This window comes from Thunnus thynnus, chromosome 7 (assembly GCF_963924715.1).
Source record: "Thunnus thynnus chromosome 7, fThuThy2.1, whole genome shotgun sequence".
Classification (NCBI taxonomy): Eukaryota; Metazoa; Chordata; class Actinopteri; order Scombriformes; family Scombridae; genus Thunnus; species Thunnus thynnus.
The window spans coordinates 33,426,735-33,452,429 of NC_089523.1; the positions used below are offsets into that span (position 1 = coordinate 33,426,735).

Sequence of the window (25,695 nt, forward strand, 5' to 3'; positions counted from 1 at the left end):
AAATTTTCTGATTCCAGCTTCTTAAATGTGAATATTTTCTAGTTTCTTTAGTCTCTATGACAGTAAACTGAATATAATTGGGTTATGGACAAAACACATTTTTCAACTACTAATCAAGAAAATAATTAACAGATTAATCGATGATGAAAATAATTGTTAGGTGCAGCCCTGGTTGTGCCAGCGTTACGTTTCCTGGCTAAAATTCCACTTTTACAGATTCATGCATCTCAGATTTGTATGAAATGATGCATTTCCTCTAATTTCACTGACAGAAATCATTGATTGCAAGTTTTTGCTGATTCATATTCTTAAGCTAACTAGTTTGGTTTATTAACTCGACAGAAGAGACAGAATCACTTCCACATTCACACAGATGACCTTCATTTGTTATTAACACAAACATCTCTGCTTCCACTGTCAGTGGAAACGTCTTCACTTCCACTGTGACGCTGCAGGAATGAGGCGCCGCGTGAGTGCAACACATCAGCTGCTGGACTCGTCTACAGTAGCAATAATAACACTGAGACAGACACAGCTGGACGCAGTGAAAAATGAGCTGTTTGTGTACCAAACCATCGACGTCCAGCATGTGTCACACTCGTAATGTTAGCTTAAAAAAAACAAATGTTAGCATACATGAAATTCTTGGATATTATATTTGCCATCAAAACACACCAGAGGCTGGATATATGCCAGATGTGTTATGTTTGTGCAAAACTTCAGGCGTGCATGTAACAATTTATTCATAACTAACTGTACTAATACAGGATTTAATCATTCCTATTCACTCATGTTTCCTGGATGAAAACTCCACTTTAACAATTTCACATGTTTCAGATTTCTCAAAGATTTATTTCATCTGATTACAATGCAAGAAATCCTGTATTACATAATGATGAGATAACTGAGATGAGATAAAAAACTGCATGTATGTGTGTTTTCACTTTGTGTGTTTGACTCACCAACACATTGTGTTCCATTTCCTCGCTCAAAACCAACAGGACAGCTGCTGTTGCTTTGACCTGTTGATGATGATTAATGATGGATTATTGCAGAATAATAAGCCGATCACACAGCAAACAATTATACAGAGAGAGACAACAAAATAAAACCAAAGTGAAAATTATCTGTAATAAACTGTAAAAAAGTTAAAAAAAAAAAATATTTAGGCAAGCATTCAGTAGACATAAAAGCAAACATTTGGTGCTCTAGTGAGTGTTTCTGGCAGCAAGACGGTGTGTGTCCTGCACACACAACTACACACTTATTTTATGCAAGAGCTCACAAGACTCAGACCATGTCCACACTGAACCAGCTACATTTATAAACGCATCTTCTTCTCTCTATTTTGTTCATCTGTCCAGACTAAAACAGCGTTTTTTCTCCTCTGAAAATTGAGCTTTTCCAAAACGTCCTCCAGAGTGTGTAAATGTGAAAACACCGGCTTGGCGTTTTAGTGTGTTCGGGGAAAACGGAGCTTTGTAGAAACGCTGTCGTATCACTGACAGAACAGATAGTGGCAGCAGTGCAGCGTTTCATTGGACGAGGAAGAAGAAACACAATAACAACAATGGCGGACGGCTTCATGGGAGTGTTGTTCTCTTTACTGTCTACTTTGACAGCTTGTTTAGAGTTTAATGTAGCTTCTACCACCTTTCTCTGCTCAAACTGCTGGAATCTGCTGAAATAAACTAAATGTCAGGAAGCAGCTGCAGAAACAGGAACAGTACACGGTTTCTTCTTTGCTGGTTTTCTGTGGCTGACTTGTTTATCTGTCCTCCACACATGCCCAGTAGGAGGAGAATTACCCATTTTGGCCTTTTAATGTGGACGGTGGTTATTTGCAGGAACAAACTTATTATTTGACAGGTGTAGAGACAGGAAACTAGGGAGAGAGAGAAGGTTATGACATGCAGGGGTTGAGCCGTGGACGTTGCAGTTATGTGGTATGTGCTGTAACCATTGGGTCACCAGGTCACCCCAAGACTCATGTCACATTTTTACTCGAAAACTGTGTTTTATAGTTTAGCCAGCTTAATGTAGATGTAGTCTAAAAGGTTGGAAACTACTGGTTTAATCTTCAAAAATGCAGCATAATTTATAATCATGTTTTTTTATGTAAAATTTTAATCTGAATAGGAACTACAGCTGTCAGATAAATGTAGTGCAGTAAAAAGTGCAATATTTCCCTCTGAAATGTAGTGGAGTGGAAATATAAAGTAGCATAAAATGCAAATACTAAAGTACAAGTACCTCAAAAGGGGCTGCATAAAGTACCCTTTATGTTAAGTTACCACTGATGCAAACCCAGCATTTCCTGCTTTACTGCTTCAACTTAAAAGCTCTTAAATGACTATCGTATCAGAGTTGTGTTAAGTTACCACCGATGCAAATCCAACATTTCCTGCTTTACTGCATCAACTTAACAGCTTTTAAATGACTAAATAAACGAGAGACTTTTATTGTGTAAATCACTATCCTGTGATTTACAGGAAGTGAAACGTGTTCCTCGCTCAATTAGCGGAGCTTCGTTAGTGGTACTAAAAACCGGGCGACACAACATCTGGAGATATTTGGAGCCGTTTGTTGAGCGGATCAGTTAGAAATAAAAACAGCCACAGTGATGATGATGATGTCTGATGAAGAGCTGCAGATGACCAGCACACCTCCAACAGAAAACTACTTATTTTACTTTGCCCTGCTGTGTAACGGAGTCGTGGCTCAGCGTGGAAAAACAGCATAATGTTAGCGGAGCGGAGCAGTGAACTGGCGCGCTGCACGTGGAGCAGACGACCATATAAAGACATCTGTCACCAGCCGACATCGGCTCGGGCTGAAAGTAGGAAAAACCGTTGGAAACCGAGCCTTTTAGCTCACAGGGATCACTGCAACATACGTTTACCTCGTTATTTGACACTTTGGCCACGTTTTATGTAACAGGGTGCAGCATATGTATTATAATTACACAAAATTTGGAAAATAGTTCAATCTTGACATGCTACTCCTCCAGAGTCAACACGTGGAACATTTAAGGCTCAGTTCACTGTACCCCTACGTTCACTTTTGTCATACTTCATGGGAGAGATAAGCAACGTTGTGAACTTATTGTACAGTATGATAACACAGTTCTGTAATTAATTTGTGTAGGAGCCTGAGTTAGCGTCACGATTGACCGGAGGATATTTTCTTTTCGTTTACTTCTGTCAGTTGCAGGAATAAATGGTGGCCTCCAACGAAACACTTGTCTGAGCGCCTCTTCCTTACGACACAAAGCAAAGAGTCAACGGTTACATTTATATGAACATCCGACATCGTAACATTATAGATATATGACTGAAGATAAGGAAAAGCATAATAGGTCCCTTTTAATGAAACCTGCCTTTCTCCTGCTCTCTGTTCATTTCTTAGACATTTAAACAGAAATACCAGACTGAATCCAGCTGGCAGTACACAACTGTGTGTGTGTGTGTGTGTGTGTGTGTGTGTGTGTGTGTGTGTGTGTGTGTGTGTGTGTGTGTGTGTGTGTGTGTTCATCTAACAGCAGCTTCACTTCTGTCTTTTTTGTTTTGTTTTTCTCTTTCTCTCTTCTCTTCTTCTGTGCCTCAAAGTATCTTCTTTGGTTCTTGTGTTGTTTTCATTTACTTTCTCTCTCTTTTCCTTCTTTCTCTACTCACTATGTCGTCTCTCTTTGGGTTTGTTTTTTTTTTTTTTTTTAAAGGTGTATTACATCATTCTTTCTGATTTTGACAGATTGATGTTAAGTTGGACGCCAGAGAGTGAGCTAACACAACTTCCCGTGTGTCTGTACACACACGTGCAGATGTTCAATGTGTGTGTGTGTGTGTGTGTGTGTGTGTGTGTGTGTGTGTGTGTGTGTGTGTGTGTGTGTGTGTGTGTGTGTGTGCGCTAAAGGCCTACAGTCCCAAAGAGCAGCATTCCTTTACTGTTAGTCAGCTCTCTACAAGAACATGGAAGCATCATTACTGACTGTGTGTGTGTGTGTGTGTGTGTGTGTGTGTGTGTGTGTGTGTGTCATAATTTCAGATAGTTATATAAGCAGCTCTTGGTGGAATATTTCCAAAATATTTCAGTCATAAAGTATCAGACTTTCACTGAAAGAGCGAGTGAGAGAAATATTTTTGTGTGTGTGTATGCTTGTGTGTGTGTGTGTGTGTGTGTGTGTGTGTGTGTGTGTGTGTGTGTGTTCGAGGCTGGCAGGACTGTTATTTTTGGTCAAATCCCTAAACATTAATATCACAGTGGTATTTTTGGAAAACAGCGTCAGAACTTTCAGGCTGTTGAGGAAACGACTGTAAAATACTTTGAACAAACTCAACTTTATTTCAGTCTCAGCAGCCACTTACATTGTAAGGTCATTATGAAGGGATCTTCTAATGGTCAGTATGAACAGGAGGAATGATTACAGCTGTTCATTTGGACTCCTGACTGTATATTTCCATCCATACATTCCACCTGTCAGTGGATTCAAACCTACAACCTTCTTGTTGTGGGGAGACAGCGCTAACCACCGCTGCCTCTTCAGACACTAAAATAACTGAACGACTGAAGTTTAAAGATTAATAACAATAACAAACATCGCAGCAACACTGATAAAACTTACACTTCTAAAACTGTTTTTTAGAGCAGAACATGTAAACAGGCTGAATACAAAGAACAGCTGCAGCTGAAAATGATAAAGAGAAGAAAAGTTGTTTTCAGTCCAGGCCAGTACATCACTGCATAGTGTTTTTTTTTTCTTCTTTTGTGTGTTCAATGTCAGTAAAACCAGCTGAATATATTCTGTCCGTTTTGTTCGGCATGTCGTGGAGCAAATTTCTTCTCCACCTCTGAAAAAGACACTACAGGAAACGGACGTGCCGGAAAGCCGGGCAACCGTAGATTACTTGCACTGTAAAGTTGCATGTTATGGTAAATAGCTTTAGTCCAAAGTGCTTTTCATTCACCCGTAAGCTACCTTGCAGGGTGCTGGTCTGACCATGGGGAACAATTTGAGGTTCAGGACACTTTGACAAGCAGACAAGAGGAGATGAGGTTGAACTGCTAACCCTGGGATTAGATTAGATTAGATTAGATTATCTATCCATCTAGACAGATAGATCTACATCGCAGAAGGAAATGAAGTGCTTTTTACTCCTCTATATATTTTAGTCAGCTATAGCTACTTTTCCGATTAAAATTTGACAAAACATCTAATCAGTTAATAAAATATGATGCATCTTTATAGTTTAAACTCCCCAACAGTATATAAAGTAGTTAAAATTAGCTTCAAATTGACTCACAACAACATCAAACTAAAATGAAAGGAGTCTCTCTGTCTGTCTGTCCTTCCATTTTACTTACAGGCAGGTTTACTGGTGGTTCCTACAGTCTTTAAAAGTAGAATGGGAGGCAGAGCCTTCAGCTATCAGGCTCCTCTCTTGTGGAACCATCTTCCAGATTCAGTCCGGGGTGCAGACACCCTCTCTATGTTTAAGAGTAGGCTTAAAACTTTCCTTTTTGATAAAGCTTATAGTTAGGGCCGACCAGGCTCGCCTTGGATCAGCCCTTAGTTATGCTGCTATAGGCCTAGACTGCTGGGGGACTTCCCATGATGCACTGTGCTCCTCTCTCCTCCTCCTCCTCTCCATCTGTATGCATTCATGTAACATCAATGCATGTCACTAACTTCGCTTCTTCCCCGGAGTTTTTTGTGCTTTCTCATCTCGCAGGAAACCCTGGGTTGCAGGCCCAGCCTTTGTGGTCCTTCACAGTCCTGTTGGCATCCTTCCCTGGCTGTTACTACTGCTGTTGCTACTGTTATTGTTATTTTTATGATTGTTGTTATTCTGTCCCCCCTTCCTTTCCCTCTTTCTTTCACTCTCTCAACCCAACCGGTCAAAGCAGATGGCCGCCCACCAAGAGTCGGGTTCTGCTTGAGGTTTCTACCCGTTAAAGGGGAGTTTTTCCTCACCGCTGCCGCCAAGTGCCTGGTCATGGGGGGAATTGTTGGGTCTCTGTAAATTAAAGAGTTCGGTCTTGACCTGCTCTATGTGAAAAGTGCCCTGAGATGACTTTTTGTTGTGATTTTGCGCTATATAAATAAAAACTGATTGATTGATTGATTTTCTTGACAACCGTTCATCTGATTGACTTCACACTTGGCTGGTATATTGCAGGACACAAAGAAGAGCAGTGTCTTTTCATATTAGCACCGTACAGTATCTGATGTTGTTTTATCTACCTCCTTGGAAAAGGTAAATAACTCTGTGTGTGTGTGTGTGTGTGTTTGTTTACCTGTATTAGCAGGACAGAGGACACAGTCAGTGATGCCCCAGGCCTTCCCGATGCCTCTGCAGCAGGTATCTCTGCTCCTCAGACCAGGCAGAGGAGAGCTGCACTAAAGACACACACACACACACACACACACACACACACACACACACACACACACACACACACACACATCCTTTTAATATTCTGAACACATGAAGAAGTTAAGAAGTGATGGAGTTTATTTCCAGTAAAGAATACTACTGCTGCAGTGATTCAGGGTGGCTCAACAACACGGTATGCAGTCTATGCTACTTTACCTTGCAGGTTAAATGGCGGCCTGCTTGGCCGCATAGTGACCCGGGAGAGTTTATACATATAACCAAGACAAAATATTCATACAGATGCTTGCTCATGGGGGAATTGTTGGGTCTCTGTAAATTAAAGAGTACGGTCTTGACCTGCTCTATGTGAAAAGTGCCCTGAGATGACTTTTGTTGTGATTTGGCGCTATATAAATAAAAACTGATTGACTGATTGATTATTTAACTACCGAGCATCAGCACCGAGCCCCAGTCAGCTCACCCCGAGCCCAGCTGTGTTATGAGGGCTGGGCGCCAGGGTTAGACGCTGTGCGCGGCGGGTGGGATCCTCCAGACCGTTGGAGCTGCCACAGATGGACCAGACCGATTCGATACACACACATGGAAGTGTAAAACAAAAAGGGCCTAGCCTCATGAAAAATACATTCTCCGCGGTTGGTTTGTCTTTAGCGCTGTATTGCAATATTGCAGTTGTTGCGACAGCCCCACCATGAGGAAGACACAGAGTGAAATATCTCAAAAACTGCCAGATGGACTTTTCATGAAATGTACAACAGATATTCAAGGTCCCTAGAGGATTCACTCAAACCACTTCAGTGATCCTCTGACTTTCCTCTAGCACCACGAACAAGCAGGTCAAGTGCCTCATGACCTCATAATAACTTATGGCCCATCTGCTAATATCTTTTCAGTTGTGGTTGTAGGCTTGTCAGATCACACCTGTGTCTTTTTTTACTGTCAATGGTTTTATACAACAGGATATTCCAGAACAAGCTGTCAGGAAACGCTATCTTGAAGTGATTGATCTTTTAAGGTGACACTCCTGCAGACATTTTACCCTTCTCTAGTGATTTTATTGTAGATAGTTTTAACAGTAAACTAAGGTCGATACAGTAGCCCCACTAAGACTGAAAGAGATTGCCACTAATCCAACACCTCCCTGGAGAAATGAAAAAATAAAGCACCGTCTAATTAACCCTGTTTTTACGCAGTTTGGCAGTATGTCTTACAACTACAAATATGAAGATTTTACAGTCCACTTCAGAAGTAAAATAGACACTATTAGATCAAATCCACCTCTATTTGTTTTTACATGGAGGAAACACTGGAGACATTTGTCCTGGTTGATGCTGAGATGCTTGGCAAAGTTATTTCTTAATTAAAACCAGCTTTTTAGATCCCATTCACACATCATTTTTTAAAACATTTTATAGCTTTTTTTAAATGAGGATTTGCTTAACATTATAAATTGTTCTCCTCAGATGGGTATTTTCCCTACTAAGACCGCCATAGTTAAACCACTTCTGAAGAGAAGCAATTTGGATGCCTCCCTACTTGATAACTACAGACCAGAACACAATCTACCATTTTTAAGTAGAAATTTTAGAGAAGCTTGTTTTTAACCACTTAAATGATTTTATGACCTCTCACAATATTTTTGAAAAATATCAATCTGGTTTTTGGACCAATCATAGCACTGAGAGAGCAAAAGAAAGGACCTCAGGTCTAATATGGATATAAAAAAATCCTCCATATTAGTGTTACTTGACTTAAGTGGAGCCTTTGATACAGTAAATCAATCAATTCCTTTAGACAGATTTCACAGTTTAATTGGCCTCTCTGGTGCTGTTTTTAACTGATTTAAATGTACCAATAGAGAAGCATTGTAAGCCTTGATAAATGTTCATCTAAAACCTATAAAATGAATCGTGGTGTTCCACAAGGTTCAATTTTAGGTCCTTCTCTTTTTAGCACAGCATCAATATCCATAGCTATGCTGATGACACACAGCTTTACATCGCTGTGTCTCCTGATGACTCGGGGCCAATCGACGCCCTTTTTAACTGTATTCAAGATATCAAATTATGGATGGTGGAGAATTTTTTACAGCTCAACCAGAACAAAACTGAAGTCTTGGTCATTTGGTACTGAAACTCAGGGAAAGAAATGTGAAACCGCATTAAAGTCCTGTCAACAGGTGAAAACTTTGGCGTCATCTTTGACTCAGATCTCAGTTTTGAATCTCACATTAGAAATATAACTAAGAATGCATTTTATCATTTGAAAAACATTGTCAGAGTGCGACTGTTCCTCTCTCAAGCCAATACAGAGACACTACTGCACACTTTTATTACCTGCAGGACTGACTACTGTAATGCTAAGAAGAATATATCACAACTACAGTTACTTCAGAACTCAGCCGCATGTGTGTTGACGAAGACCAGAAAGAGAGCAAACATTACACCGATTATAAAGTCTCTGCATTGGCTACCTGTCTGCTTCAGAATTGATTTCAAGATCCTTTTATTGGTTTATAAAGCTCTTAATGGTCTAAGTCCTACCTCTTTATCAGATTTATCCTATGAACCCTCTAGAACCCTCAGGTCTTCTGGTAGCGGCCTTTTAATTATCCTTAAAGTCAGAACAAAAACCCTCAGTGAGGCATCCTTTTATTACTGCGGTCCACATCTCTGGAACAGCTTCCTGAAGACAGCAGGGAATAAATATAAAAACCTCCCTTTCTAGTCTAGCTTTTAATTTAACTTTATTTATTTATCTGTCTTTTATTTATTTGTTCTAGCCTGTTTTACTACTTGGTTTATCCTTTTATTCTGTTTTTATGATTGTACTCCTTTTTATAACCCACTTTTTATTTCTGGTTTTACTTACTTCAACACATCTCCTCTCTTTTAGTATTTTATTATTTTATTTTATTATTATTATTTTATCTTTGTTTTCCATCTAATATCCTACCTTACATTTCTGGCTTTACTCACTTTAATACATCTCTTCCTTTCTTCTTCTTTTAGTATTTTACTATCTTTTTTCACACTTCTGTTTTATATTATTATTTTATATGGCTGTTCTGAATTTTTTTATTTTTATTGCCTCATTGCAAATTAACGAATTATGATGTGGTTCCTCAGTTCCTGTTTTTATTGAGTCCTTTATTTATAACATAGTCATTTATTGTTTGTGCTTGTGTTACATTGTATTTGTATGAAAAGTGCTATACAAATAAAGTCTGATTGATTGATTGATGATGATTCACTTTACCAAAACATAACTATTTAATAAGTCTGACAGCTGATCTTTGATGATCCTCTGACTTTCCCTTTAACGCCACAATAAGGTTCATATTTTTGGATTTAAGTGAAATATCTCAACAACTATTTAACGGATTGCTACAAAATCCGGTTGACACATTCTTGTTCTCCAGAGGATGAACTGTAATAACTTTGATGATCTTCTGACTTTTCATCCGGTCAAAATTTTATTTTGTCCAATAATTTGGTTTAAAAACTAATAACATTCCCCTCAGCCTCAGTGGTACTTTTTGTTTAGCGCCAATTAGCAAATGTTAGCTGCCGATGGCTGCTAGTATGGCTTCTGGTTCCCAGTCTGAGAGGCCAGGATCCCAAGATACATCTGAGGGGGTCACAAGATGACAGGAATAAGGAATAAAATTCTTCTGTTACACCAAGTTAAGTTTATTTTTTCAGATTTTTGCTTTTTTTTTTTTAATTGTAAAATACTTTCACCCCTTCAGGTCTCTGAAAATCCTTAAAAAGAAACAATCTGAGAGGGAAGAATCACTGTTTGGTTGACCTGCTCGTAAATCATGTCCACAATGAGCTGCTTCAATTTAATGGGTCATGAGTCAAAAAGGTGTTAAAGAGTTTACAATCCTTAAAATTTTCTGACATCGGGACTGGATGAAAGGTCACAGGGTCATTCTTATCGAAGGGATTCATCCTGTAAAGAACAATTATGTTCAAAGCAAATTTCAAGGAGATCTGGCAGGTTGTATTTGAGATGTGTTGATAAAAACTGAAGACACATGAAATTCATTTTTTTCTGTCTGGGAAAATTTACATTTCGCATATTTTTAAATCAAATTGAAATCATCCTCTCTTGTTGGATGACAGCTGGTTTGCTGGTGTGTAATGGTGCAGTTAACAAGAAGTTCGTTGTCCTTTTAAATGAGCTTGGATGGATTTCAACAGGACAAGAGCAGCACTTGTTATCACAGTGCTGCATCAGCCTTTTATGGTGAAAGTAAATCAGTGATTTATGTTTATGATCCTTTAAAGACTGAGACCCGAGAACAGACCTTTCTGGTTCACATTAGCTCTCTGGCTGCAGAGCTTCACACGAGTTTCTTGGTGCAGCTGGAGACAAACAGCATGTTCACACTTCTCTGTTTTCTGACAGAAAATCCCCTCTGCGGCTGTATTTCATGCTGATAATAAATTGCAGCTTTTGTTGCATCTACAGCTTGCTGCAGTAGCTGCTGAGGTCCAACTGTGCAACAACAAATGACACAACTACCCAACACTACTGAACCGTCTGCTCTTGTTAGTTAACTGCCTCCCTGTTTGTGGCTGATTGGTTCGTTCCTGAGTCATGTTCAGACTTAAAGCCAAACTTAAGAGCAGCGGCATACGACTTGCATCAAAATACCCGCAGCTATCGTTTTTACTTACCGAACCTTAGCAGCACAACTCTACGGCTGGCGATGTCCGCCTGTCTGTCCACCACTTTAGTCCGGACTGAAATATCTTTACAGTTATTGTCATGATGTTGACATTCATGTTCTCCAGAGGATGAATCCCTCTGACTTTGGGGATCCTTGGATATTTCCTCTGATGCCACCAGCAGGTCAAAGTTTTCACTTATTCAAGGAAATATCTCAACTTCTACTTGACGTATTTGCAGAAAATTTGGTACATTCATGTTACCAGAGGATGTATCCCACTGACTGTGATCATCTGACTTTTCCTCAAGCGCCACCATGAGGTTCATATTTGCGGTTTTGAGTGAAAAATGGAACAACATCTACTACTACTTACAACTATTGGATGGATTTTAGGAATTTTAGGCATGGCGCAATTACATTCAAAGTCAATGCAAGGACTCAAGTAGACGCAAATTTGCCCTGGGCAACGTGAATTAACCTGAAGACATATCCGTGTGAGTTGAAAAATTTGTGCATATTGAGGCTTTAAGAATGTATTTCATGAATGTACAGAGATGATAGGAAACAGAGAGAGATTGGAGGGAAATAACAGAAAGAACCGCAGTTCCTGGTGACTCCTGAGTTCAGTCAGAAACAAGCGGCAACCTCCGGGGCTGTAAAATGAAGCCAATGTGGAAGTGCCAAAAACTGCAGTTCCTTGAATGGCCACTTGAGGCTCCAAAAGTGAGTCAATCCCCATAGACCCCCATGTTAAAATGCCCAACTTTACAGCAGAAATAAACATGTTTACAGTCTGGTACAAAAAACAGTTTTGGTCTCTAAAGCTAATTTCCTCTTTCATGACAACTGTACGGGGGGTGAATTTTTTTATGACTCACCACACAAAAACTCTCCCTCAGTCGCTGCGTCTGTTGCTAGCTAAAGTACAGTAATGTACTTTGGCTGTTTGGAGCAAATAAAAACAAACAGTCCAGCAGTCAAATATGCAGAAATGACACAATCGTGCATTTCCATCTCCTCAGGTTTCTGTCAGAACGCACTGCAAGAAACTCAGTGAGCACTCATGTCGTGATCGGTCGATTGATTGATCTGAGCGCAGCGTGAGGTCGTAGGATTAATGCGCAATCAAAACGCGTGGTGTGAATTTACACAACATACACCATTAATTAAAAAAACACACCACTGTCCAGCTTTAAACTAACCTTAGCTGCAACCTAAACTCACAATGTCAGTCTATGACTAGATAGCTGGAGAAAATAACATCTGTGGAAAGATTGTCATGACCAGCTCGGATCTGTCCAACACTTTCATATTGTGACTGTAGTGAACACCGCAGCCTCTAGGGGACGCCGGCAGGACTTCAGATCTCTCGTCTTCGGAACAGAGAGCAGCTGTTGGTGATTAAAGCTAATAGAAGCTAATTAAAGCAGTTACGGTGTTGAGCAGGACGCAAAAAGTGACGCCTCTTGCTCCTTCTCACCTGTCCGTCTTTGACCTCTCTGAAGCAGTACTTGAACCCGGAGTACTGGGTGTCTGCCCTCACCGTCTGGGCCTGGAGCACCCTACTCGCCGGGGCCGGAGCACCCGCCGACCCAGAATGCTGCGTGCTGGAGGAGAGCGCCTGCAGCTGAGGACTGAATCTAGACACCTGGAACGATGTGACGAGACAAAGTCAAACAAACACTTTTTTATTAACTGGTTTTGTTAGTTTTTACTCACAGCCCTGCCTGTTCAAAACTCATATTCTCACCTTCAGCACCTGGTGGATCTTCACGCTGGCCTCAGGAGGGTGCTGCACTCTGACCTTCACCATGGACGGGCCGGGAGCTGCACAAACGGGCGACACGTCAAGCTTCATGCAAGAACATTTTCATATTCTTCTACTATTTGTGCACAAACTTGTCATAAATCTTCTGCCTGATGAACATCACCTGTTCACAAGGAGCTGAACATTGCTGAGATTTTCATCATCATCAGCATCATCATCTAAAATAAGGCGACCTGCTCTGCTCTGTTTGTGGGCGAGTTTCATTCACAAAACTGTTCCCAAAGAGTGAAAGTGTCAGTAGTCGTATTAGAGGAGCTGAAACTATTATATTAATAATTAAAATATTATATATAATATAAATCCATCAGAGCAGCTGCTGCACTGTGACAGAAATAAAGAAGTAAGATGCCAAAACAACGTCTAATAAGAGAGGCGTCATGTGACCGTCACAGAGCTGTTTACTGCTACTGACGTGGAAGCTTTTTTTAGCACTTTATGTATTTTTTTAAAATGTAAATTGAGTTATTTTGGGATCATGTGGTCGTCTAATTGTAGTTGGAGTTTTATCTGTACATGTAGCCTGTGTGTGTGTGTGTGTGTGTGTGTGTGTGTGTGTGTGTGTGTGTGTGTGTGTGTGAGCCAGCAGGAAGTGGTTGTCCAGGTCAAACGTCAGAGCTCAGACTCACCTCCGGACCTCCCCGCCTCCTGGCTCTGCCCCCCCAGCGGCAGGAGGAACTCAGACTGGGTCAGCTCCTGAGCGGCTGAGAGGAGCGCAGGTTTGACGATCTCATTGGTGGAGGAAGGTGAGATGGCGGCTGCTGCGGCGGCAGGAGCGGATGCAGGAGCCGTGGCGGAGGCGGCTGCGGCTGCTGCAGCTGCTGCGGAGGCGGCGGCTGTCGGGGTGACGGGGATCTGGCAGAACTTCCCGGTGAAGTTTGGCGGGCAGATGCAGCGATCTTTCTGCAGGCAGACGCCTCCGTTCTTACAGAGCAGAGGACAGAGGACTGCAGGAGAAACAACATTGATCAGACGATAATCAATCATCAACTTTATCAATAAGATAAGATACGATAAAACAAGACAAGACTGTATCGATCATGACGTGTGAACTATACTTTATACCACATTTGGACGAATATAAGACGATTTTGTTCTGGAAATTACACTAGAAAAGTCTTTTATTCAAGCTCCACTAACGATTATTATTGATTAATCCGCTGACAGATATTGATCCGTTTCCTAAAGCCCAACATGCAACTGTGACAGAGGACTAAAGAAACCAGAAAATATTCACATTTAAGAAAAAAATTTAGCAATTTTCTCTTTAAAAAAAAAATTGCTCAAATCAATTAGCAGAAACGTTGGTGATTAACTTTCTGTCAATCAATTAATTGATTAATCTGCTAGTTGTTGTTGCTCTGTATTTGAGAACCAGACAAGTGCATGTTCACATCAGATATTACATATCAGATACAGTAAGTTTGTTTTGCTCTTTGTGGGAGTTTCAGCGTCAACGTCACGAAGGGGGCGGAGGCTAAAGTTTGACTATTTTTGTTGGCGTGTCAGTCTGGATGGATATCAGGAAGTGATTTGGTCGCAGGGAAGAAAAATCAGAGGGATGCGGTTTACAGGAGACGGCGTGCGGTTCTTCTGTCTCACAAGCAAGATCCAAGTGTTTGTTAACAAATGCCTGCGCTGCTACATCCTCAAGCTGTGGTGGCCCATCATCAAAACCATAAACGAGGAGCTGTGGAGGATAACAAACCAGGAAATGCAGCATAGCTACCACCAAAGCTATCAAACAACATCACTAGACAGGCCTTGGATTACAACCCTGCAGGAACACCTGGAGACGTTCCACAACTCCAAGACCTGAAGAACATCGGAGTGATGGAGAGCTCTGGTGGACGCCCTATAGGTCCTGTTTACACCTGGTATTAACATCCGTCTCGGGTGATCCGATCACAAGTGGACAGCTCTAAATACAGGTGTAAACGCACCCAAGACGCATTGAGGACGGATTGAGATCCGATCACTCAGACCACATTCAGAGGTGGTCTGGGCCGCATGTGGCCACATTCTGTCAGTAGTGTAAACGCAATGCATCTTGGACCACATTGAAGGACGCCTACTCAGCTGGCGTCCTCTATCTTCCAGCAGACTGGACACAGAACCCTCCGTCCAAAGCTGCTCAACTGGTTTGATAACAGGATAAACAAATTTTGTTTTCCATGTGAATTAAAAACGTAATCCACCTCCCGTTTTTCCTGTTTTTCTTGTTCCCCTAACGAGTTTCCCCTCTTCAAATCAACAGTTAGAATAGAAATTAAACCATTAGGCTAATTTTTCGCTTGTCTGTCTAAAAAAAATATTTCAGAAGCTAAACGATGCTGGAGAGTTTCTTCTGTCCTGTCAAATTGATAACGACAGTTTTTAGTTTTGCTGCTAAACATAATGAGCTCAGGATTTATCCGGACGCAGCTTTACTCCAAACAGTATGAATCTGGACTGTATATGTAACAGCTGACCTATTGGATGTGTAGAAGAAGACAGAACATTAATTAACATTAGATCCTGACTGACCCTGTCGGCGTGTCAGAGATTTAAATAATCAATGAAGTTATGCTGCTGTGTCTTATGCTTAAATGCGCACAGTGTCTCTGAATGCAGCTGCATCTCTCTCTCTCTCTGCGGAATATTTATTTATATCCTGAATATTTATCCTGTTATTAAACAAGTTGAACACAGCTTTGGACGAATAACGAACAAATGTGGTCTTTGAAAAGGGAAATGATGTCTGTGTTTATTTGCATATGGAGCGGGGAAGTGAGATCTGATCACAAGTGGTCACTCAGGACGCACGTTAATACCAGGTATAAACAGACGCACTTAAAGCTGTCCACTTGTGATCGGATCACCCGAGACGCATGTTAATACCAGGTGTAAACGGGGCCAGACTGTTGTGTTGTTTCCATTAAGTAGCTGTGCGCTAACTGTACCTGTACCTGCTGTAACTTGAACATATTCTAGATTTCATTTGTACACATATAAACACCCCCCCCCAAAAAAAAGATTTTATCTGGCATCAAACACCATCAGTTGATATGGTGATATATTTTTTTCAGTTAATCTAGCTACAAATCTTTCTATAAAGCACCACTTTCACCATATTCACTGGTATGAATGTATGAAACACACACACACACACACACACATCCATCATGTTTACAGTTGTCATGGAAACACTCTGTTTAAAACCTCTCTTGCGTTTCCTCTCACACTGCTGTAAACAGACGCATTGTGAGACCGCTGGATCCTGGGAGGTGAAAGTGGACTCGGACTCGGTGCCAGCAGAACCGGTCAGCTACTTCCTACTTCCTGTTTGAGCGCCCTGCAACAGGATGCTGGTGTATTGTTACCCCAACGGTTCAGCTGGCGTTGAACCCGTCACTACTGAGCTGATAACGTGGGGGAGGTCTCTGCAGCAGGAAGGAAACCTGCAGCTTTAAAACCAGGTTCTTCTGCTCCGAGATCTGACACTCGACTCAGAATAATTCACATAACTGTCAAATACTGAGATTATTATTAATGTGAGATTTATTGATGTCTATCCTGAGCTGCAGACTTGGGCAATTTGGGGTTCTTGCCCACACTTCGACATGCGGACCGGGGGAGCCGGGGATCGAACCGCTGATCTTTGGATCAGTGGACGACCCGCTCTACCTCCTGAACCACAGCTACCCCAGAATCTAAGAGTGAAATGTATTAATGTGTAAGACAGATAGTAATGTAGTTGTAATGCATGGATATGACAGTAAAATGTGTGCATGTATGAGCTGAAATATATGAATATATGAAGAGTAAAATGTAAAAATAAAATCATCTTCAGCCACTAAAATATAAATGTTCAAATTCACCAGCCCCTCAATAGTAAATTATTGTTATTTATGTATGAAATCTAACAGCTACTTTCATATTTTGCTAGCATTTAGCTGGTGGCTGGTGCTAATTTCTGTTGTCTTACTCTTCGGCCTACGTGTTGTGCACGCCACAAGCGAAGAAATTTACAAATCTTCTCCACCCTAACCCTAACCGTTCCTCCCCTCCCTCATCAACCCCCTCTGACCGTTCCTCCCCTCCCTCATCAACCCCCTCTGACCGTTCCTCCCCTCCCTCATCAACTCCCTCCGACCGTTCCTCCCCTCCATCGTCAACTTTCTCTGACCGTTCCTCCCCTCCCTCGTCAACCCCCTCCGACCGTTCCTCCCCTCCATCGTCAACTTTCTCTGACCGTTCCTCCCCTCCATCGTCAACCCCCTCCGACCGTTCCTCCCCTCCATCGTCAACTTTCTCTGACCGTTCCTCCCCTCCATCGTCAACCCCCTCTGACCGTTCCTCCCCTCCATCGTCAACCCCCTCTGACCGTTCCTCCCCTCCATCGTCAACCCCCTCTGACCGTTCCTCCCCTCCCTCGTCAACTCCCTCCGACCGTTCCTCCCCTCCCTCGTCAACCCCCTCCGACCGTTCCTCCCCTCCATCGTCAACTTCCTCCGACCGTTCCTCCCCTCCCTCGTCAACTCCCTCCGACCGTTCCTCCCCTCCATCGTCAACTTCCTCCGACCGTTCCTCCCCTCCCTCGTCAACTCCCTCCGACCGTTCCTCCCCTCCGTCGTCTCCCCCCCCCAACCATTCGTTCCCTCCGTGGTCGTCCCCCCTGGACTGTTCGTCTTCTTCCTCCTCCTCCTTCACACTCAAGCTGAGTCGTTGTTGGAGCTCCTGGTTCTCCTCTCGCAGGGCGGCCATCTCCGCCTCGTTCTTCTGGAGCGTTTTGAGAAACTGTGCAACACTCAGATTCAGGTTTTCAATGGTTTTGCGCAGGAAATTTTTCTCAGACTTCCAGGCTTTTAATTTCTCCTCGTCATCCTGGCTGCTCAGACTTCCTGTCGTCTGGCAGGCCTTCTCCACCTGGCTGCTCTCATTTCGGAGTTTGTCCGTGAAGAATTTTATTTCATTATCAAGGGTGTTCACTTTTTCAACCTCTAACTTCAGGAGGCCGTGCACTTCTTCATGGTCGTGCCAAAGTTTCTTTATCACTCCCAGTGTCTCATGCAGCGTATACATCGCTTCAACAGCCCTCTCATGGTCCAGCTGCGACAGTGTTCTGCGCTGCTCTCTGCTCCTCTGTAAATTCCCCATCGTTAAGGTCCTGACGACCATTTCGTCGTATGAAACAAACATTTTTTTCAGCCTCTCCATTTCCTTGTGGTGTTTCTCCTCGCGCTCCTTGAATCGCATGTTTTTATCTCGTTCGCACTGCAGCTCGACTCTGAGCCGATCGATTTCTTCACACAGCAGCTGCTTGTCTCTCATGCTATCCTCTGCTAAAGTATTCTGAATTTCCTCCATTACGTACGTGACGTTTTGCTCTCAGTGTGCTGATAAGTTAGCAAACAGACTGATTCAACAGTGTTGGGTTTGTCTGAAAAATGCTTTTGAGTTCAATGTTGAGAATTTTGAAAAAAGATCAAAACCATTGACTTTGAAGGACAACAAGCCTTCTTTAAAGAACCATCTATGACATCATGTCCTTTGATCTGGACATGATGTCATAGATGGTTCTTTAAAGAAGGCTTGTTGCTTCAAGGTCAAAGGCCCTTTGATGTGTCACTTGATGATGTCACAGAGAATACTGTTCATACTTATGTACATTTTTAAGGTTTATACTTTTTAAATTATTTATAGTATTATTATCATTATTATAAACTGGTATTTTCAGTATTTTATTCCATACTTTGTGCAATGTACCATGTTTCTTTGGGTTTATATGTTATTGCACCAGGACCAGAGTAATGTTCTTTTACATACAATGAGTTGGAATTCCATAGAACACCAAAGTTACTTCTAATGATGATGTCACAGAATCATCTGATTTTTTTTTTTTGTCTTTGTTTGTCTGTTGGAGCAGAACCGGCTGCAGTTTCACAAAGAAAGTCTTAGAGCTGAATCGATTAGTGCTGAAAGCTGAGTTTGTGTGTCTAGTTTGTGTGAGAACCGATGTGAGTTTTGAGGGGAGTGAAGAGAACTTTACAAAGTGAGGACCTTCTGGGAAACATCACAAGAGGCAGTTTGAAGGAGCACACTTGGCTTTAAGGTTCAAGGTTAGAATTAGATTACAGTTCAGTTTAAGGTCCAATATTCACTCTCTTTTAGCTCTGTTTTTACTCTCTACCATCTCCTGAGGGAAATATCTGGCTCTTTGTATCAGACCATTTCGTCGCACTGCATTTGGGCAGTCAGCTTTCCGTGTGAAAGCCACCGTTCAGTGGAACGTCCTACCTGATTATATGAAGAACTGTAGTTATATCAATACATTCAAGGCCAAATTAAAAAATCAACTAAAGACAAATCAGCTGTGTGACCGCTGAGCCTCGTTTACATTATTCATTTATAATTGACATTGTGGGTATATGTGATGTGCTGTTGTGTGTGGCTTTGTATTTTGTATAGGGTGTTTTTTGTGTTTTTTTTGTTTGTTTGTTTGTTTTGCTTTGTACTGTTTGTTGTTGTGCTGTTGTATGTTTTGATTATAATGGACTATGGATGCAAATTAGCTTCAAGCTAACTCCGGTGCAGTGCATCATTTATGCTTAATACTGCACACTGTCCTGTTCAATAAATCAAATCAAGAAATCAAGCTGCTAAATGCTCCACTATGTTCACCAGCTAGTCTACAGCTAACTGTGTCTGTTTGCTGTTTGGTGCTGAGCGCTGAGAGTAAACCAAAACGGTAAAGTTGCAGCCGGACAGCTAAACAATGAGCTGAAACTCACTATAAAGCTCCATAAAGGTGAGAGGAGCTGCAGAGTCTGTGTAGGTTCATCACTACGAGTCACGACCAACACACACACAGTGGATATCTGACACATTTACAGTCTTTTTAGCATCAAATTCCCTCTTTGTGTTTCCTCAGACAGTGTTTCCCTGTTTAGGTGCAGGTGGAAGTATAGTAACAAAAAGAGGGACTTTGGCACTAAAAAGACTGTAACGTTGAAAGATATCTACTTGATTTGACTCATTTTTGCTCAGAAGGAGGACTGTGGATTTTGTCCCCCATCACTTCCATTGTAAGGTCATTATGAAGGGATCTTCTAATGGTCAGTATGAACAGGAGGAATGAATACAGCAAGAAAAACAGCTGTAATGTTCATTTGAGCTCCTGACTGTTGGTTTAAGACACACTTGAAAAACTGTGAACTCGTGCTTTAAGAACAAATACCTGCAAAAAATAATAACAATATTTTCATCAACCTCAGCTGTACTTTGTGTGAAGTCCTAGTTAGTAGTTGTTAGCATGCTAACAACTGTTAAACTAAGATGGTGAACATGTTAAACATTATTAAATGTTAACATCTAGAGCTGCAATGATTAGTCGATTGACAGAAAATTAATTAGCAGCTATTTTGATAATCGATTAATATTATTTGATGCTTTTTTTTTGGTCATACATGATAGTAAACTCTGATGACGTCACCTTTGACTACTTTCTTCTTACATTTTATGGATCAAATGATTTATTGATGAATGTAGAAAACTTGCAGCTCTATTAACATTATCACTGTGAGCTTGTTAGCATGCTAATGTTAACAATTAGCTCAAAGTCTGAGTTCAGAATGACTCATTTTAACGTCACTGACAGACCGCCATGTTTTGGCGGTTCAGGTGTGAAGGTTGTGTGTCCTCACACGTCTCTGCTGATCTCAGTCCTCTGGGTTTAATGTGTTTCATCAGTGTTTACATCGTTTCATCGTATTTAATCACTCCTTGTTTATGCCTGCCCACTCCTTTTTTTTTTCCATCTCCTTGTTTTTTTTCTCTCTTTTGCCCCAGAAACCTCCTCAGACTGTGTGTGTGTGTGTGTTGATAAAGTCCATCTGTAGGGCGATGTCCAGGCTAATAATTAGGTCACTGTGTTTACACCAACACACATACACATTTGTACTTTTATACTCGTGTGGACCCTTCCTGAGGCCCCTAACCCAAAGCTTAAAGGACACATTCACAATTTTTCGAGTGTGTCTTAAAACAACAGTCAGGAGCCTGAATGAGCTTCAGAACATGTTCTCTTGCTGTAATCATTCCTCCTGCTCATACAGAGGCTGTAAAACTGAAAAATTATATTTGATTATTCCCTCTAAATAAACACACGTTCGAACCATTTGAACATCTGTTCTTTCACATTATGTCCATAAGAGAGCAAACCAATACAACGTGAGACAGAACTACCTGTGTAGGTATATTTATGTCAACATAAACATGTCTACATACTTACACATTACTAAATAAACAAACAAAATAATGTTCTACACCGTAAAGCTTCATTTAAAGACCGTAGACCTCTCTCTCCCTGAGCCGTGGTTGGTGCTATGGAGTGAGATCAAATGAATGATTTGTAATTGATATGTTATTCCATATACTCATTTTTATACAGGTTTTATACAGGTATACTGGTTACCAAAGTCCGAAGTATTTCCCAACGAGGCTTTTTAGGTTGCTCAGAGTGGAAATCTCTCTTTCTGCCATCATCACCGCACGGTCGTCGTTGAATTATTCGCTTGTTTCAGCTTGACCTACATTGCATTTTCAATCAGTGAAAGTGACTCCTGTCCATCATGCAGTGCATATGGAAACAAAGAAGGAATTTGATGCTTAAAAGACTGTAAATGTGTCAGATATCCACTTGATATGACTAACTCAGACTGCTGAAGCCTCGTATAAGTTTCACATCAACTTTTAAATGACTGTGTGGACACACTGTGGATTTTATCCTCCATCACTTCCATTGAAAGCACATTTGAAGGATCTTTTAATATCCAGTATGAACAGGAGGAATGATTACAGCGATGTAATGTTCTTTTGGGCTCCTGACTGTTGTTTTAAGATGGATATGAAAACTGTGAACTTGTCCTTTAGTTAGTCACCGTTGATAAGAAACATGAGAAGCTGCCAGATGAAGCTTTTCTACACTCGTCTTTGATCAGAAAAAAAAGAGTTAAGAGTGTTAATAAATTTAATTAAAAGAAGGAAAAACTGTGCAAGAGAGGCTGACCTGAGACCAGCTGTTGGACGAGAGGAATGACCTTTTGACCCCATGATGTCATCGCCTCCTCCCTCGTCCTGTGTGTGTGTGTGTGTGTGTGTGCTTGCTGCTGTCCAGTCTTACCTCATTGCTAGCTTAAACATTCACACATCACCAACAAAATATCCTGTGCATGTGTGTATGTGTGTGTGTGTGTAGGACAGAGAGAGTTAATGATAAATGAAAGCCATATGTCAGTGGTGTTTCTACTCTCTTTACCCCTCTTGTTCCTCTTTCTCTGCAGTCAAGTTTCCATCCAAATGTAGCGAAAAATTTTAACCGAATTTCGAGAAAATCTGAATGTTTGTTTCTGTCCGCTGCTGTTGTGGATCCTGTTGTGTTGTTGCCACTCAAGAATCGGGCTGTTCGGCCATAGCAGGCAACTCAACCACAGACTAATTCTTGGCGTGTACTCCATTGTCTTGTGAGACAGAAGGAAGCCAACTCCTGCTGTGTGAATATTAGCAGATAAACAGCAGGTGGCGCCAAATCTCCAGTCGGTGCCGTTAAACCGTCGCAGAAGAAGAGAAGACACGACGAGATGACGTCATCAAAAGAGCGACAATCAAAGTTCAAACGATGGAAAACATGATGGAAATATACGTTTCTGTTAGTTTCATGTATCGATGTGAGGAAGGTTACAGTCTCCTCATCAACGCTCCACACAGTTTAAGTCACATGATTTATGTACGTCATCATTTATTAGTAAAAGTAGAAATACTACAGTTTAAAAATACTCCGTTACAAGTAAAAGTAGAAATACTACAGTTTGAAACTACTCCAATACAAGTAAAAGTAGAAATACTACAGTTCAAAACTACTCCAATACAAGTAAAAGTGGAAATACTACAGTTTAAAAATACTCCGTTACAAGTAAAAGTAGAAATACTACAGTTTGAAACTACTCCAATACAAGTAAAAGTAGAAATACTACAGTTCAAAACTACTCCAATACAAGTAAAAGTAGAAATACTACAGTTCAAAACTACTCCAATACAAGTAAAAGTAGAAATACTACAGTTCAAAACTACTCCAATACAAGTAAAAGTGGAAATACTACAGTTTAAAAATACTCCCTTACAAGTAGAAGTAGAAATACTACAGTTCAAAACTACTCCAATACAAGTAAAAGTAGAAATACTACAGTTCAAAACTACTCCAATACAAGTAAAAGTGGAAATACTACAGTTTAAAAATACTCCCTTACAAGTAGAAGTAGAAATACTACAGTTCAAAACTACTCCAATACAAGTAAAAGTAGAAATACTACAGTTCAAAACTACTCCAATACAAGTAAAAGTAGAAATACTACAATTTAAAAATACTCCAATACAAGTAAAAGTAGAAATACTACAGTTTAAAACTACTCCAATACATGTAAAAGTAGAAATACTACAATTTAAAAATACTCCAATACAAGTAAAAGTAGAAATACTACAATTTAAAAATACTCCAATACAAGTAAAAGTAGAAATACTAGTTTAAAACTACTCCAATGCAAGTAAAAGTAGAAATACTACAGTTTAAAACTACTCCAATACATGTAAAAGTAGAAATACCACAATTTAAAATACTACGTTACAAGTAAAAGTAGAAATACTACAGTTTAAAAATACTCCCTTACAAGTAAAAGTAGAAATACTACAGTTTAAAAATACTCCCTTACAAGTAAAAGTAGAAATACTACAGTTTAAAAATACTCCATTACAAGTAACAGTCCTGCAATCAATATTTACTCAAGTAAAAGTACTGAAGTATTAGCAGCAAAATGTACTGGAAGTATCAAAAGTATTCATTATGTAAAATGGTGTCCTATTACTGTAAATACAGTATAAATATTTGAACTCTATCATGTTATGGAGCTAATTTGAACAATTCTATAACAGTTCTACTGTCAGGTAGCATAAGATGAAAATACTCAAAATACCTCAAAGTTGTACTGAAGTACAGTACTTGAGTAAATATACTTAGTTTTATTCCACCACTGACCAAGTGTAAAAACTTTTTATGCCATAATTCTCTGAATTTCTAGCTTTTCCACAGCAGATTTATTAAGAAAAAGTAGACACCCTGTTCAAAGATGGCACCCCATTCTCATTGGTTGCTATGCACGGGCCTTCTTTCTGTGTTTTTACGGCCATTGAGCATGCTCAGTAGAGTCCTCTGAGCCGGTTGACGGTTGAGTGCGTTACAGATTTCTTCTGTGAAAACGTTTTCTTTCCTGTAAAGTTTGAGTAAATCTTCAAACTGCAGCTCAGCTTCTGACAGTTGAGACAGTGAATATTTGTGTGCAGATCACCTGCTGCCAGCAGGACTGATCTAACACACACTGACCCGGGATCAGTTCAGACTACACAACTATTCACTGGCTCTGCTTCAGACCCCGAGCTGGGCCAACCATCAAAGAGCTGCGGGTCACGTGACGGTGCTGGAGCAGCTTGTGGAGAGCAGGTTTTTACTGCTGCGGTGCACCACCTGACTGACTGCATGTTTACAGCTGCGGAGCGCTCTGTGCTCCTATTGGTCAACAAACACATCCTGGAAGTCATGGAAGCACACGGACCGTTGCAGCTTCGTGGACAAAGAGAGAATAATTTAACCCTCATGTTCTGTTTGAAGCCTCCAAAAAAATATTTTATGTAGTTTTATCAGCTTGATGCTTCATGAGTTTTCCTGATTTAAAGATTTAAGATGTTTATTTGCTTATAAATATGATTTCGAACTGATGTTTCATGTTTCAGACACCTGTTAGACAGGGAGTTTGACCTCTCTCACCCCAAACATCAGTCACATCCTTCTGACAACGTTCTGACAACATTCTAACAACAAACATGAATCTGTCAAAGGTTTGGATGCACCTTCCCAAACCTTTGACAGGTGCTGTACATGTGTTGCATAATCAATATAACATATAACACATTAAAAATGTCTTTATTTGGTGTAATGACAATGTTTTTTTTAATCGTTTCTGTATTTTGTCATCAGATGTGAAAGTTGAATTAGGTGAAAGGGAAGAATTACCAAATCAATACAAAAAGAAAAAAAAAGTATTCAAAAGGAAAAAAAAAAAAAAAACTGGTTGATTTATTATTATCATTATTTCAACTCAAACCAGACCTGAAGCTGTTTGAGTTGGACCCTGAACTGAATTACGTCTGTTTGCGGGTTTTTAGAGTTTTTTCTGTGAGAACAGCTGCTGCTGCGGCTCAAAGCGACGCTACGAGAGCGCTGAGAGTGAACAATGAGCTGAAACTCACTATATTCTGGATGTATTGATATTGATTATAATGATTTAAAAAACTAGCAAAACTAGATTTACAGGATTCTTTTGCTTTGATGTGATGAAGAACTTTGATCATGTTTGTAATTCACTGTAGGGCTGCGACTAATTATCTTCGTTATCGATTAATATGTTGTTAATTTTCTCTATAAAATGTCAGAAAATGGTGAAAAATGATGATCAGTGTTTCCCAAGAGACGACGTCATCGAAGACATTCAGTTTACTGTCATAGAGGACGAAACAAACCAACCAACTGATCGCTGCAGCTATTATGCGACAGATGACTCGGTGACACTGACGCTCTGATAATCTGATTATTTGATCTGTATTTGTGGTTTCTCAACGTAAAGTCAACTGAAAGACACGACACTGTAGAGATGCTACACAGATGCACCGATGCAGTTTTCTTGGCCGATTCCAATTTCCGATTTTTTAAA

General features: G+C 40.5%; 1 protein-coding gene and 1 long non-coding RNA gene across 7 annotated transcripts in view; one reads left to right on the forward strand and one right to left on the reverse strand.

Annotated features, from left to right (window-relative positions):
* The window catches only part of LOC137186567 (latent-transforming growth factor beta-binding protein 4), a 104,162-nt gene that overhangs the window by 38,400 nt on the left and 40,067 nt on the right, over positions 1-25,695 (reverse strand). For all 6 annotated transcript variants that reach the window (XR_010929043.1, XM_067595603.1, XM_067595600.1 and 3 more), the window contains exons 6-10: positions 13,528-13,845; positions 12,824-12,900; positions 12,554-12,721; positions 6,295-6,397; positions 963-1,022 (exon numbers count right to left, since the gene is read on the reverse strand). Coding sequence is in view for 5 of the 6 variants with exons in the window: in XM_067595603.1 (XP_067451704.1) it covers positions 963-1,022; positions 6,295-6,397; positions 12,554-12,721; positions 12,824-12,900; positions 13,528-13,845 (726 nt within the window). In the remaining variant the exon portion in view is untranslated. The remainder of the gene's footprint in view (positions 1-962; positions 1,023-6,294; positions 6,398-12,553; positions 12,722-12,823; positions 12,901-13,527; positions 13,846-25,695) is intronic.
* The window catches only part of LOC137186573 (uncharacterized), a 126,440-nt gene that overhangs the window by 23,767 nt on the left and 76,978 nt on the right, over positions 1-25,695 (forward strand). The gene's annotated exons all lie outside the window — the stretch shown is intronic.